Below are 16,520 nucleotides of genomic sequence, written 5' to 3' on the forward strand. Positions count from 1 at the left end.
GAAAGAAAGAAAGAAAGAAAGAAAAAGTAAATTCCAGGGCAGTTACATACATTTGAAAAGCTTTAAAATTTGTTTTGTTTTTATGAGCTTCTTATTTTGAGATCTCATAATTCAGAGGTTAATGAGATAATGGTTTCTTCTGACTTACTTTTAACTTGTAAATATAAAACTTTGCTAAGATAATTAAGAGATTTACAATATAAACCTGTTTATCAGAAAAAGAGGGGTTTTGAAAACAAAGTAAAATATCATGAAAATCTAAATTAAGGGGTTTGCTTAATTTCTTTATGTCTATTTTAAAGCCAGTCCAAAATGAAATAGCATAAGGGCAATAGAAAAATAAATGTTCAATATCTGGACCTGATTATTTTGTTTAACATCCTGATCATACGATTCATTGGTCTTTTGGATATTATTGGACTAATCTGACGAATTACACACTTGTGAAACGTTATTAACTTAATTGCAAATAAATAAATAAATACATGCAAATAAATATAACGTTCAAAGTTCACGAAAAATATGCAAAATTGCACTGAACTGTTTCCAGTTACTCCACCATTAGACGGATCAATAAATGTTGCATCTGCCATTAAAATAGCAGCATTGAACTGTTTCCAGATCAAGTGGAACCAAAAAATCAACAAATGTTACATCTGCTGTCTGCTGTTTTTCTTACTTAGGATATTTTATTGTTTTCCAGTGCAAATATATAAACATTATTAAATCAAAATGTTACAAAAAATTAACCCACAAAAGTGCCCAAAGTTAAAGCATCACTTATGTAGTTTGTGGTCATTTTTATTATTGAGCAGGTATTTATCAGCCTTTTTCTAAAATATTTGTAATGTGTCTAATGTCTTTCAACATGTCAGTATTTGAAATATTTGCACTCACTGACAGTCTCTGCTGTAAATGACATAATTAGTCTGCCCTCTGCTGGAGAAAGCATGTGAACAGATTGCAAACAAGCATAATACATGGACATGTTAAGAAGAATACTTTATTTTCAGGCTTGTCCCTACATAATAATAAATCAAGCCAAAAATGTTTTCATAGTGACATTAAAATAGTAATTAAAAAGCAATAATTTCTAAATGTGTTTCAACCACTAGTGTAGCACTTCATGAGGGTATACAATCATTTTGAAGCTGTTTGACTCTTAAGATCTTTGAACGTTGATGGTCGTGAATCCGTGCAGGATGGTGGGAGGATTCGTCAGCACTAAATTAGCAGAAAGCATTTTGGAACCTGCCATCCTGGGAGTGAAATCGATGGGCTTCTTCATGGTTTCTCGAGGCTGGATTGTAACCCTGAAATATAAAGCAAGGGCCATTTATAACAAAAACAGGCATGCATCACTTTTACTATTACAAGCATCACTAATACTGCTGCTCATGTTTAGCGTTAGTGACTTACAAAAGAGTTTACAGTGTATATAATGGTGCAAATCTGCAGGTTTAACACACAAAAGAACTCACACAGGTTTCTGTGATATGCATACGATTACAGAAGTGCGTCAGAAATGCTGACTAACAAGTGTGTGCTGACACTTTTTATAGACACTGTAGCAGTGAAACTGATGTCAAAGATAATCATGTCAAAAATCTCAGAAACAACCGCTCCCACTTTACAGATTTAAAACTGTGTGTGCTTGACTGTCTGACACCCATCAGACTCACTCATCAGGTATAGGAACTAAATTTATTATGGGATCTATTTTGACATTAATGACTTATTAACTTTTAACTTGACATTTTAATGTATAATGTGCTTTATTGTTGTAAAACATTTGGATTCATAATGTTTTTCTTTTTTTCTTCACTAAAGAAATTAACACTTTTTTTAAGGAAAACATGGTAAGCCAGCTCTGAATATTTTTGCAGAAGTCAGTCTGAACTTCCAAAATGCCAAAATTATTTTCTATTTAAGAAATGTAGGAGACAGTAATGGATTTAAAAACGATTGGTTATTTTCAAAAAAACAATAAAGATACATCTGAAATGATTCTTCTTGCCTGTTTCTGTTCTCTCCCTGAACTGTATTTAGACTCAAGCCAGTTACACTGTCCGGAAAACATTTTTTGCTCACTGCAAAAATCACAAAATCATCAACATCACTGTGTGCATTTGCAGGGAACATGGGAAGATCAAACATTTTTAACTGGCAAAAAAAGCGATTTAGTGATTTTTTAGAATATGAAATTGTTTTTGAAGTGTTTGTGTCGGAACAAAAAATTGATGATGCTAAGACAAGCTTTAAAAACTAAAAATATATAACATTTTTAAAACGTATAACTGATCATTTTAGATTGATTGGTTGTTTCTCCTCCAAGATCCTGAACCAGATATGGATCAGTTCTCCGCTGCATTTAAAGTGTTGAATGGGTTCAAAAACTTTCACTATGGCAACTTGTGAAAAAGCTGAAATTTTGACCGATGACTCATTTTGAATCTGGAAGAAAACACAAATTGCATTAGATATTTTTTTTACTTGTGAATTTAATTATGTGTAATGCATTCTAAAGGATATTCATAATGTACATCTGTAATGTCATTATAACTTATTTTTCAAAAAAAATATAATTAAATTAAACATAAGAGTGATGTGAGTCATTTTTGGATGTTAAAGCATCAGAAAGTACATGCAAATAATGCAGATACATTTGAAAGTTATTCTTGTCAAGGTGTAACAATAAACAATTTGATAAACATTATAAATGTGGTCACAATTATTCACCAATCATACAATGCATTGCGCAAACCAGTTTGAAAACAGTCATTTGTGTGAATCAAGTTGATGATGTCAAAAATAGCTTTAAAAAATGCATTACAGACTTTAAGGCTTAAAGTCATTTTAGCCTTCTCCTCCAAGAGTCCTGAAAGATATGGTCAGTTCTCCGCTCACTGCAGTGTTAGAACGGGTTCACAAAGGTCACTGTGGCAACTTGATCAGCGTAAATTTTGACCGATGACTCATTTTGAATCTGGAAGAAACAAGGTATTCATAATGTACATTGTAATGCATTATATATTTTCATAAATAATTTTAGTTCTTTTTGAAACAATTTCTTGTTGTTTTGCATTACTGATAAAAATTGTTACCAAAACCATACAATCCACCATATACCTGTACATTGAGGGTAGGGTTGCGGATGTTGAACTCTTCTGATGCCAGCACTTTCTCCTGAGACTTCACATCCTCAATAACCACAGCCAGGTTAACCAGAAAAACATCCGCAGCCTCCTTCAACATGTACTCCTTGAAGGTGATCTCATGTTTTGCAGTCACAGCTGGTGGAATACAGTAAACAGGATTCAGTTACATGACTTCACAATTCCTAATGAATCATTTTGCTGTGGTTTTGTGGTTATCATGTGGTCCAGATAGATGATTTTACTTGCAAGCAGAAAATTTTGTTATGAATACCAGCTGTGTGCAATGTAATACTACTCTGCCTACTATAAAATAAACAGTATGCAGTATGCATTTCATGATAAATATTTTACAGTAGTATGCTACATCTTGGTCACATAACAATGCATGAACCGGTTGAAAATAAAATAAAAAAAAAAAAGTGACAATTCAAGATGGTTGAGATGTTAAAGGAATCAAGATACAATTGGGGGTGGGAGTTTAAAGGGAGCTGACTGTCTTTTTATGTTTTTTCCTCCTTCTCATTTTGCCTCTGTATAATTCATTTACAGTTATATTTTATTGCTGTATCACAGCTGTTGCAATAGCACCACTTGTTGTCAGAAATATGCAGATACGTTTTATGTAGTATAGTTTCACAAAGCTACATCATATCTACTAAATGCAACATTTGTCAGCCTACAATAGATGTTAGCATCAGTTTAGAAGTTATGGATTTAAATCCATTCATCTGAACCCAAAATCAGCAGTCTGTCATTTTCTATTATGTTTTATTACCTTATATGGCTTTATTTTTTAAACAGGAAAATTAGTTTCTTAAAAACCAACATTAAAAATAATTAAAAATAATAAAACACCTGCAGGTTGTGATTTTTTTTTTTTTTTTTTATTTTTTTTTTTGGTTTTTAAGGAATTTTTTGCATGTTGCAGGACTTACTTTCATTCGGGCCGATCTTCACGTCATCATGAGCCTCCCAGAAGGTTCCAGTGGGATTGCGGTTATACTCCTTGTTCTGAGCGTTCACATGTTTTTTCAGCTGTTTTGGAGCGGCCTCATTGTTAGTGATTACGACGTTGAAAGAAATGTTTTCTCCGACTACAGGGGGATTCAGAAGCTTGAGAGAAACTGTAACACCCTTAGAAGCTACAAGAAAAGATATGTTAGATCATTGCATTTAGTTATATTACTCAAACAAAGAGCAGTGTTAAGGAAAAACAAATGCTAGAACTTACCCTCCCTTGCCCCAATATCTTCATCACCTCCAAAACTGTATCTTTCATCATCTTAGATGAATAACAAAAAACATCTTTATTCATAAAACTCTTTATTCATAAAAATATTTACATAAAAATATTCTAAAAATTGATTTAGTTGGCATTGAGTTCATTGAACAGTTTGTCATATGTGTCTTTTCTATGTTAAAATGTTTCCTCAAAGTGTTCAAAAAACCTGCACTGTAAAAAATTTTTTTTTAGGCAAAACAAAGATTATTGGAGTATGTTTTATAAGAAAATACTATTTCAGTATTACTACCTGTACATTTCACCTTTAATTCAATGTGTTAATTTCCTTGTAATTATTTGAGAAATTTACTGAAGGAAAACAGTGTCAGTGTAATCCTACACAGAAAACTTTTCATTTTTTTTATTTTGTTGATGCTGAAACTAGTCAAATGAATTACACACTTCAGCTTTAAACATTAGAAAGCTAGAATGACTTACCACCAGCAGTGCTTGATGCACGAAATGGCATGCCACCTAAATGTGAAAGAAGGAGATTTTTGTATGAAACTAACAGTATTTTAACAGTACATTTTTTTGTTGTTTTTTTTTATCACATTTTCTCTTGCTTGGTTTTGTATTCAACTTTAAACATTAGAAAGCTAGAATGACTTACCACCAGCAGATTTTTTTTGTCAAATGCACTTCAGCTTGTGAAAGAAGGAGATTTTTGTATGAAACTAACAGCATTTTAAATAGTACATTTTTGTGTTTTTATTTTCTCTTACCCCTCTCATTTTTGTATTCAGATGTGACGTCCTGCCTACGCATGGATCCTGGAAGTTTGGTGAGGATCAGGGCTCCAACTCTGTGTTTATCGACTGTTTTTGATAATACCTTCCTATCTCTGACGATCATTTCATGCACATCCGCATTCACTTCTGCGTAAACGAACGGCACATCATATTGCGCCTCCACCTTCCGCTGATAAACGGCTTTAACAGAAGCAGGACCACAGCGGAACATTCCTGTGACAAAATATTGATGTTTAAGCACGATTATCATTAAAATCCCAGATTAAAAAAATTGCATACTTTGGAGTAAATGAATAGCAGTTCAGTCAACTCAAAGTTTAGTCAACTTGAAATGTTAAGTCGTACTAAATGACAACTTCTGTATTTGAGTTCATTCAACTTAAAACTTTGTTGCGGTTGCACGCTTAGAGTTTGAGCTCCGTCGAGTTAATTTCTTATTGTCTGTTTTTCAATTCAAAATCAATTTTATACACAATCATTCTTGTTTCTTATAACGTGTGAATATACCCCCTATTGTATTCTACAACTAAAACATCCGGATTGCTTTGTTATCACTAGTTTTGTTTTGATTTCCGGAGTCGCTAGCTTATAGCCCGTTAGCAGCACCAGCGTGGTTGCCGCTAATCCTGCTTGCATTGTTTACACACTGCTTACACACATTTCCATTGTTTACTCACTGTTACTTGCTTTAATGGCGAATTTGTGTCCACCTTTGAGTGCAGGTGAGGACACGTTCGAGCTGCACTCGTTGCAGCTCGAGCTGGAGGCCGTGGAGAAGCAGATCCAGGAGCTGTTGGTGCGGCAGACGGAGCTGAGAGAGCGGAGGGCCGCTCTGGAGTCCTCCCGGGTGAGTATACAGCGTGATACTAACACTCTGACCACCTCTACTCCGTGTGCTTCTCTGCACAGCTCCCGTGCACCCTGGACGCGATCTTCCCAGATGTCCTTCACTCCGGCGCCGGGACACCACGGACCCTGGGTGCAGCAGCAGCGGAAGACGCGAGCCAGGCCCCGGCCGAGGACCTCGCCCCCTCCGCCGCCTCCGGTCTTCGAGATCTCCACCCGGAACCGCTTCGCTCCCCTCCGCGAGACGGAACGCGACGCTGTGATCGTCGGAGACTCCATTGTCCGGTACGTACGTGCTACTTTAGCTAAAGGTAAAGTCCACACCCACTGTTTTCCTGGTGCTCGCGTTCTCGATGTTTCTGCGCAGATACCCGCGATCCTGAAGGACGGCGAGAGCGTCGGCGCGATCGTCCTGCACGCGGGGTGAACGACACCAGGCTGCGGCAGACGGAGGTTCTGAAGAGGGACTTCAGCAGCCTGATCGAGACGGTTCGCAGCACGTCGCCCACGACGAGGATCATCGTGTCAGGACCCCTTCCCACGTATCGACGTGGGCACGAAAGGTTCAGTAGACTTCTTGCTCTAAATGAATGGTTATTGACATGGTGTAAAGAACAGAAACTGCTCTTTGTTAATAATTGGAATCTTTTCTGGGAGCGTCCTAGGCTTTTCCGTGCTGATGGCCTGCACCCCAGCAGAGTCGGAGCGGAGCTGCTGTCGGACAACATCTCCAGGACGCTACGCTCCATTTGACTAGTGAGTACATTCTTATATGATTGCTACGATGGCTTTTGTTCTGAACGCTTAAATGATAGTAGTTGCACTGTCCAATCTATAAAGACTGTGTCTGTTCCTCGAATAGTGAGGTCAAAACGTAAATTTAATGTAGGATCTAGAAAAATCTGATCGTAATTAAACCAGAAAAAAGCAAAATACACGAACAGAAACCATTTTTAAAGCTTGGGCTCCTAAACATTAGATCACTTGCACCCAAAGCAGTTATTGTGAATGAAATGATCACAGATAATAGTTTTGATGTACTCTGCTTAACTGAAACCTGGCTAAAACCTAATGATTATATTAGTCTAAATGAGTCTACTCCACTAAACTACTACTATAAGCATGAGCCCCGTCAGAGTGGTCGTGGTGGTGGTGTTGCAACAATATATAGTGATATTTTCAATGTTACTCAGAAAACAGGATACAGGTTTAATTCATTTGAAATACTTTTGCTTAATGTTACTCTGCCAGATATGCAAAAGAAATCTCTCCTATCTCTTGTTTTAGCTACTGTGTATAGACCGCCAGGGCCATATACAGATTTCCTAAAAGAATTTGCAGAATTCCTTTCGGAACTATTGGTTAATTTTGATAAAGTGCTAATTGTCGGAGATTTTAACATTCACGTTGATAATACAAATGATGCGTTAGGACTTGCGTTTACTGACCTAATAAACTCTTTTGGAGTTAAGCAAAATGTCACTGGGCCCACTCATCGTTTTAATCATACGCTAGATTTAATTATATCGCATGGAATTGATCTTACTGATATAGATATCGTACCTCAAAGTGATGATGTTTCTGACCATTTCCTTGTATCGTGCATGCTGCGTATCACTGATATTAACTGTAGGGCTCCGCGTTATCGTCTTGGCAGAACTATTGTTCCAGCCACCAAAGATAGATTCACAAATAACCTGCCTGATTTATCTCAACTGCTCTGTGTACCCCTTAATACACAGGATCTAGACAAAATGACTAGCAATATGGGCACCATCTTCTCCGATACGTTAGAAGCTGTTGCCCCCATCAAATTGAAAAAGTTAGAGAAAACGTATTGCACCATGGTACAATAGTAATACCCATCCCTCAAAAAAGAAACTCGCAATCTTGAGCGCAAATGGAGAAAAACTAACTTGGAAGTTTTTAGAATTGCATGGAAAAACTGTATGTCCAGATACAGACAGGCTTTAAAAGCTGCTAGGGCTGAGCATTTCCGCGAACTCATAGAAAATAACCAAAACAATCCAAGGTTTTTATTTAGCACAGTGGCTAGATTAACAAATAACCAGACACCACCTGAGCTAAATATTCCTTTACAGTTTAATAGCAATGACTTTATGAATTTCTTCACTGATAAAATAGATAACATCAGAAATACAATAACCAATGTAGATTATACTGCATCTAATATGTCAACTTCTTTTCGTCGCACCCAAAGAAAAACTGCAGTACTTTACCGCTATAGGACAGGAAGAGTTAAATAAACTCATCACTGTGTCTAAACCAACAACATGCCTATTAGATCCCGTACCCACTAAATTACTAAAAGAATTGTTACCTGTGGCAGAAGAACCGCTTCTCAATATTATCAACTCATCGTTATCTTTAGGTCACGTCCCTAAACCATTCAAGCTGGCGGTTATTAAGCCTCTTATTAAGAAACCACAGCTAGACCCTAGTGAACTGGCAAATTATAGACCCATTTCTAATCTTCCATTTATGTCTAAAATTTTAGAGAAAGTTATATGTGCTCAACTGTGCTCATTCTTGCAAAAAAATAATATCTATGAAGAATTTCAGTCAGGCTTCAGGCCCCATCACAGCACAGAAACTGCACTTGTTAAAATCACTAATGACTTGCTTCTTGCGTCAGACCAAGGCTGCATCTCACTGCTAGTTTTACTTGATCTTAGTGCTGCGTTTGACACTATAGATCATGACATACTAATAGATCGACTACAAAATTATGCAGGTATCCAAGGGCAGGCTTTAAAATGGTTTAGATCCTACCTGTCTGATCGCTACCACTTTGTTTATTTAAATGGGAGGGGAGTCATCTCAGTTATCACCAGTAAAGTATGGAGTGCCACAAGGATCTGTTCTAGGTCCTCTACTATTTTCAATATACATGCTGCCCCTTGGTAATATTATTAGAAAACACGGGATTAGTTTCCATTGTTATGCTGATGATACTCAACTATATATCTCAACAAGACCAGATGAAACTTCTGAATTATCAAAGTTAACAGAGTGCGTTAAAAATGTAAAAGATTGGATGACCAACAATTTTCTGCTATTAAATTCAGATAAGACAGAGATATTACTTATTGGACCTAAAAACAATACACAGAATCTTTTGACTTACAATTTACAACTAGACGGATGTACTGTTACTGTTACTTCCACTACAGTCAAAAGCCTGGGTGTTATATTAGACAGCAACTTGTCTTTTGAAAATCATATTTCTCATGTTACAAAAACAGCATTCTTCCATCTTAGAAACATTGCCAAGCTGCGAAACATGTTACCTGTTTCTGATGCAGAAAAGCTAGTTCACGCATTCATGACCTCTAGACTGGACTATTGTAATGCACTATTAGGTGGTTGTCCTGCATCTTCAATAAACAAGCTACAGATAGTCCAAAATGCAGCTGCTAGAGTCCTTACCAGGTCAAGAAAATATGATCATATTACCCCAATTTTAAAGTCTCTGCACTGGCTGCCTATTAGGTTCCGCATCAGCTACAAAATAGCACTTCTTACCTATAAGGCACTTAACGGTTTAGCTCCTGCGTACCTAACTAGTCTTCTACCACGCTACAATCCATCACGCTCCCTAAGGTCACAAAACTCTGGACTGTTGGTAGTACCTAGGATAGCAAAGTCCACTAAAGGAGGTAGAGCTTTTTCACATTTGGCACCCAAACTCTGGAACAGCCTTCCTGATAACGTTCGGGGTTCAGACACACTCTCTCTATTTAAATCTAGATTAAAGACACATCTTTTTAGCCAAGCATTCAAATAATGCATCTCATAAACTTTTTCTGCAGCTATATCTGATCAAATGTTCATTTTAATCTTTTAGCTCTGGTTTAACAAACCTTCCTTTTCTTAGTTTGAACAGCAGCTACGCTAATTATGTTCCTATTTGTTCTCTGTTTTTGCCATGGGATTGACATCCCATGGTAACTAGGAATTCACAAGCTCCAGTGTGGATCCAGAACACTTAAGAAAAGATGATGCCAACCCTTCAGAGGACTTCAGATGATGCCAACCCTGATGCCAACCCTGAAAACATACAGCACTACCAAATTCTGCTACAAATTTATAGTGTTCTTTGTCTGTTTGATTACGTCATTAATTGACCTTTACCAGACATCTCTACCATATGTACATCAAGCTACTACTACATATAAGTGTAGGCAGCTCACCACAACTAAACTGGCCCACCAGACCAGTACTAACCAGCATAAACAAGCCTATATGAAATTGTTCTTTTCAGCAAGTTTTCTACATGCATTAACCTTGGGAAAAATCAATGACTGACCTCCGCTCCTCTCTTGTGGTGTGGCGTCGAGAACCTGCCATCCATCATAACCTTTACCCAGATCAGGCCTCTTCATCCAACTCTCCACCCACACATGGAAGTTCCTGAAAAGGCCAAACACATTTAACTCATGTTCTGACACATTAAAAGGGCTGAAACAATGAATTATTGCTTTCCACCACAATCATTCAGGTTTTTTTGTATACTGCACCGTAAAGATGGTGAAGATGCTTTTACTCAACACAAATAAAACATACTATGGATTTTTTTTTAAGAAGAAGAAATGAATAGATTTATTCAGCAAGGATGCATTAAATTGATCAAAAGTGACAGTCAAGGCATCATTTACCAAAGAATTCTGAAAATAATGCATCATGGTTTTCAGAAGAATATTCAGCAGCACAACTGCTCAACATTAATAATCAGAAATGTTTCTTGAGCAGCAAATTAACACATTCGAATGATTTCTGAAGGATCATGTGACACTGAAGACTGGAGGAATGATGCTGCAAATTCAGCTTTGATCACGGGAATAAATGACATTTTTCAATATATTCCACATAGAAATCTGTTATTAGGCGCCAAGCACCGAAGGTGCGAAGGCACCTCTTGGATTTCCTATTATTATTCTTTTTCTTCTGCTCTTGAGTCTATGGCAGCCCATAGAACCGCTTGCAGGAAAGTTTTTACACTGATAGAGGACAGTCCGAAGTGTGTGGACATAACAAGGACAGTGTGTTATAACAAGCCTGACCTGAGGCTACATGAACATTTTCGGTGCTGTGCCTCTTAGTGGTCACTTTTGAATGCTTTGGCCAAAAATCACAAAACTGGTCTCTTTAGATTCGGTGTTTTGGGTGTCAACCAATTTGAATTTTGTCATAAAATGCTATATTTTTGCGAACGCAGTGCTGTATCTTTACGAAACTCGCTATGTGTCTTCGGCACCATGTCCTGATGGTACTCAAAATGTTTCATGGCAGCGACACCTTAAGGTCAAAAGAACCTAGGCTGTATCCGAAATCGCCCCCATACCCCAAAATATGGCACTATTTGAGGGCACAGCCATTTGTAGTGGTGTCCGAAACCATAGTGGCACCTCTGTGCACTCGTTCAATCCCACAATGCACCGCAAAAAACGGCTAGAGAATGCACTGTGAGAATTATGCGCCAAAATTAATGGACCAATCTTTTCACAAGATTGTGATGAAGCGTTTCAACGGTCATCATCATAATAAATCCTTGAAGTTTTTTTCATATTTCTGTTTTTAAGAAATGTATGTACATTTATAACACTATACATTGTATTATATCACCTTTTCATCAAGTTACAAACACACTAGTTAACGCTTTGCGAGGGTGTTTCTAATGCTGCGTTTAAGGGAACGATGGTTAATTTGACGTTGTTCTCTCTTCTGAATGCTGATATCAGTCTCTCTCTATTTTTATCCTTTGATTGAAAGTCGTGACAACACTATTGTGGAGGTTTTCTTTTGTTATTTGTTCAAATGGGAATGCTAAAAATATATTTGTGGTACTCTCCCATTCACTGTTCTCGGATTTTATCCAACTATGATGGCTTCCGCTATGAGAAACCCTGAAGTGTGAGAAAGGTCCATTCCTGCTTCTCGCCAGAAGATGTTGCCCGCAGCTGAATCATCCATCCATTCATTTTATAACGCGCTCATCCACCGCATACGAGCATAATACAACACAGGTATAAATTCAATGTGATTATTAAGTTGTTTAACTAGAGTTTATACAAAATTTCCATGAGAGTTCAAGTTCAGTGCTTTAATCTTACTACTGGAGCTGCCAGTTTGCCAGTTGAAAATCATTATTTAACAGCACAAAAAATATTACAAACTATGCAAAAGCGGTTGTCCTTCCGGTGCACTCAGTGTCCAAATTCACTCACTCGTTTTATTCACTCCTTCAAGTGAACTATATTAGTGGACTAATGTAGTGAATAGTGATCCAGGCAATTTCAGATACAGCCCTAGATACTAATTTTGCCATAGTCAACCGAACTTCCTATTCGCCATTTTGATTTATGTTGAAAACCTTTTTCTAACTCCTCCTAGACTGCTGGTTTGATTTTTTTCACCAAATTGTGTCCGAGGCTGTATCTCTGCAAAGCTTTGACATATTGACATGTATGTTTAATTGTCATCCTCACACTGACCACACCACATCAATTTGGTAACAGCGCCACCTATTGGTCAAGAGTGATAAACCATTCATTAACCATTAATAATAAAATGTACAAAAATGCTAATAACGTTTGACTGAATTAGCCTATTGCAATTAAACCGGTCTCAAAATTTTCCTTGAGTCATGCCGAGAACATAGATACAAATTTTCCATAGTCGGTCGAACTTCCTGTCTGCCATTTTGACTCGTCCTAGACCGTTCTTCTGATTTTCACCAAAATCGAGTCAGGTCATCTTCAGACCGTGCTGATAAAAAGTTATGGATTTCATGTCGATAGACAAAACCGTATTTGTACAGGGCCGCAACAAATGTGAGGTGTGATGCTAAAATGACTCTAAGGCTGTATCTCTGCAAAGCTTTGACATATTGACACCAAACTTTATTTGTGCCATTGTCACTTCACACTGACCACACCACATCAATTTTGTAACAGCAAAACCTACTGGTCGACAGTGATAAATCTTTCAATCATATTAATAGTGACTGTATTTGATTTTTCAGCCATTTTGCTTAAAATCATAAATACATCTTTAATTGCTCATTGATGCAGTTGACCTGATGCTGCCAATTTGTAATAATATTTCACCATATTACTGTTTTTACTGTAGTTTTGATTGAGCAGAAAAGGATTCTTACCAAAAATCTTACCAACTTTTGAACATTAATGTTTGTTTTAGCACTGTAACTACAGAGACTTTTTTCTTTTTAGTGTAACTCACCAGATGCTATCATTGCCGATGGACAGCTTTCTCCCATTCTCATCATAATATTCCTCAATCACCATATTATTGTCTGTGTCGTGAGCGGAGTTGAAGTTGGTGATGACTCGAGTCGGAATGCCAAGGGCTCTCATTACTATCACACAAACAAACACATTTGAAATTTATTAACTGCACCAATTAAATAACCAATGACCCATTAATGGAGTATTTCACCCAACAATAAAAAATCTTCTCTTTCAACCCCACGTGTCCCACCTGTACACATGACAGCAGCAAACACCCAGCACTGTCCGTATTTCACAGGCCTGAATTGTGTTTCTGCCCACTTCTTGAGAATATCTGCGCTGCCGGTCCACATCGAGGGGTTGACGCCATCGCTGTAGTTACCTGACCAGTTTCCCATTAACACTCCTTTATCATCATTAGAGTTCACCTGTTTAGAAAGACAGAGAGACTGTATTAATACATGGAGAGAGAGAGAGAGAGAGAGAGAGAGAGCAGAATGGAGAGAATGAGAGCAGATCCTCACCATCGCTGAGATCACACGGCCAATGTACACCGGATTGCTGCATTTCTGCAGATCTTTTCTCATGTCTGCTCGATATTGAGGACTCAACTGCAGCAATTTCATACAGATGTCCAGTATTCCTTTTTCATACTGAAAACACATTTATGCATGACTGGAGTTAATGTGAAGCCGTTTTTCAGTGCTGTGCTGTCAGTCAATGGTCAAACATCTCACCTGATCGAACGACCAGGGTCTGGCAAAGACGTTACCGGCGCTTCCTATGAACAGCACGCCGTTATCACTCTTGACATATTCAGTCCTCAGATCCTCAGACTGCAGGTACACCGAATCAGCTGCAGAAAAACACAACAATTTATTTTATAGGTGTTTTTTTTTTATTTTACTTTTATTCAGCAATTTATTTTATTAGTACATTTATTCAGCAAGGATGCATTAAACTGATCAAAGGTGACAGTAAAGGATGTATGATGATAAAAAGATTCTATTTAAAATAATTATTTCTCTTTTGAACTTTCTTTTGAAGGAAGGATCATGTGAACACTGTAAGACTGAAAATTCAGCTGATTTTAAAATTTTAACATTATTTTTTATTTTTTGAGTATTATTTACATTAGGTATTATTCTCAAAAAATAAGAGGTGCTTCTTCATTTACTTTTCTAGGTGATCAGATTTGATGTAGAGTAATTTGGACTAGCAATCACATAGCAACATGTTAAAACACACTCCAATTTTCAGTCCGGCAACTAACAGCCTACTAAAGCATTAGTAGTTTTGTATGGAGACACAGCACTCACCTTGGGACCAGGGGTTGCAGAGGAGCGTGAACTGGCCGACTGAGTGTGTTTTCACACCCAGGCGGGTCTCAACTCTCAGCTGGAGTGTGTAGACACCGATAGAAGCAGATGCAGGACTGGACAGTGATACAGATAGCACACGGGGGGCAGTCGGGCCTGCAGTACTCCTCTCCACAATGGCAGTCCATTGAGTCAGAGAGGGTTGTCCGAGCCTGGAGACCGGGACATCCACAATCAGTGGACCTGTGGTGAGGAGAAGAGGAGTGGGTTTAGGAAAATAACACAAAAATGTGACCCTGCACCACAAAACCAGTCTTATGTAGCACAGTTATATTTGTTATTAGCAATAGCCAAAAATACATTGATAGGTCAAAATTATCCTTTTTTTCTTTTATGCCAAAATCATTAGGATATTAAGTAAAGATCATGTTCCATGAAGATATTTTGTAAATTTCCTACCGTAAATATATCAAAACTTAATTTTTGATTAGTAATATGCATTGCTAAGAACTTCATTTGGACAAATTTAAAGGCGATTTTTTCAATATTTAGATTTTTTTGCACCCTCATATTCCAGATTTTCAAATAGTTGTATCTCAGACAAATATTCTAACAAACCAACAAATCAATGGAACGCTTATTTATTCAGCTTTCAGATGATGCAGAAATCTCAATTTTCAAAAATGGACACTTCTGACTGGTTTTGTGGTCCAGGGTCACAAATAGGTTTTTGGGCGTTAAATTCTTTTCATTTTCTCTGTAAAGCACTGATTTTATAGGTAACTTTTAATGTATTTAGTTTATACCAGGGCTATTCATTAGTTAGGCTATAGTGAACTAACCATAAAGAATCTTGTCACTTTAACTAAATGTAATAATAAACTGAAATAAAAAAAAAAAAAAAAAAAATTAAAGTGTATAAAACTAATAAACAAAAAATAGACACATTTACAAAAAAAAAAAAAAAATAATAATAGTAATAAAAATGACAAAAACACAACAAATTTAAACAAATATTATAATAGTATATCAATAATACTAAAATATTATGCAAACTACTTTTACAATTGCATATATTGGAATAAACATAAAATATATTGTTTGTTTCGTTTTTTATAGTCTTTTTTTAAAGTATTGCAAATAATTACATCAGTTACAGTGCTTCACGGGATGAGTTGTTCATTTTCCTGTTGTAAAAATATATGGCAAGTTCTCTGGACCTGACTATCAAATGTTTACCAATGAATTTCATCATAACAGAGGGAGAGTGATAAAAGATGAAGTAGGAAGTAGCATTTTTAATTCACACACCCATCACTCAAACACACAAACATACCTAAAGTAATGCTGAAGATCATTTTTTCCTTCAGTGGATCAAATGGTCGTCCATCATAGTTGATAGCCACTGTGAAGGCCTGTCCTCTCCGCAGAACCACAGTGGTGGAACTCAGACCTTCGGTCTTGTGTCTGGTCTGATTCTGCACCTGTTGCAGGCTGATACTACGAACCCTGAACTCTGTAAACATGAGCAAATGTGATGTTATTTTTCATTATTTTAATAGATAGATAGATAGATAGATAGATAGAACTAATTTGAAGTTTTAAAATAGTTTCATTTATGATCAACTATTCTAAATAATTGTTGCATAAAATAATCTGACATCTAAAAAGATTATATGCAATAAAAAAGATGAATGCAATTTGTTTTTAAAAAAGCTATAAATATGAAAATAAATTAAATATGTTTTTGTAAAAGGTAGTAAACCGATACAAATAATGATAATAAAAACATGAAGCTTACCGTTCATGATATGCGGCTTTGTTGTGGTTTTTGGTGTTTGATTCAGATTCTTCATTTACTGTGCATTTATACAGCATCTTCCTGCCCCTCC

The 16,520-nt window shown here is 36.8% G+C and overlaps 1 protein-coding gene across 1 annotated transcript; it reads right to left on the reverse strand.

Annotated features, from left to right (window-relative positions):
- Positions 1–702: 702 nt before the first annotated feature.
- On the reverse strand, positions 703–16,520 carry LOC127166670 (protein-glutamine gamma-glutamyltransferase 5-like). The gene is given in 16 exon segments (XM_051112130.1): positions 703–1,300; positions 2,838–2,883; positions 2,885–2,916; positions 2,918–2,986; positions 3,130–3,293; positions 4,094–4,300; positions 4,390–4,440; positions 5,166–5,405; positions 10,369–10,472; positions 13,302–13,437; positions 13,560–13,737; positions 13,834–13,962; positions 14,047–14,165; positions 14,629–14,871; positions 15,965–16,144; positions 16,430–16,520. Coding segments are annotated over 16 exon segments (2,091 nt in total). The 5' UTR covers positions 16,485–16,520; the 3' UTR covers positions 703–1,162.

This window comes from Labeo rohita, chromosome 6 (genome assembly GCF_022985175.1).
Source record: "Labeo rohita strain BAU-BD-2019 chromosome 6, IGBB_LRoh.1.0, whole genome shotgun sequence".
In the NCBI taxonomy this organism is placed as follows: Eukaryota; Metazoa; Chordata; class Actinopteri; order Cypriniformes; family Cyprinidae; genus Labeo; species Labeo rohita.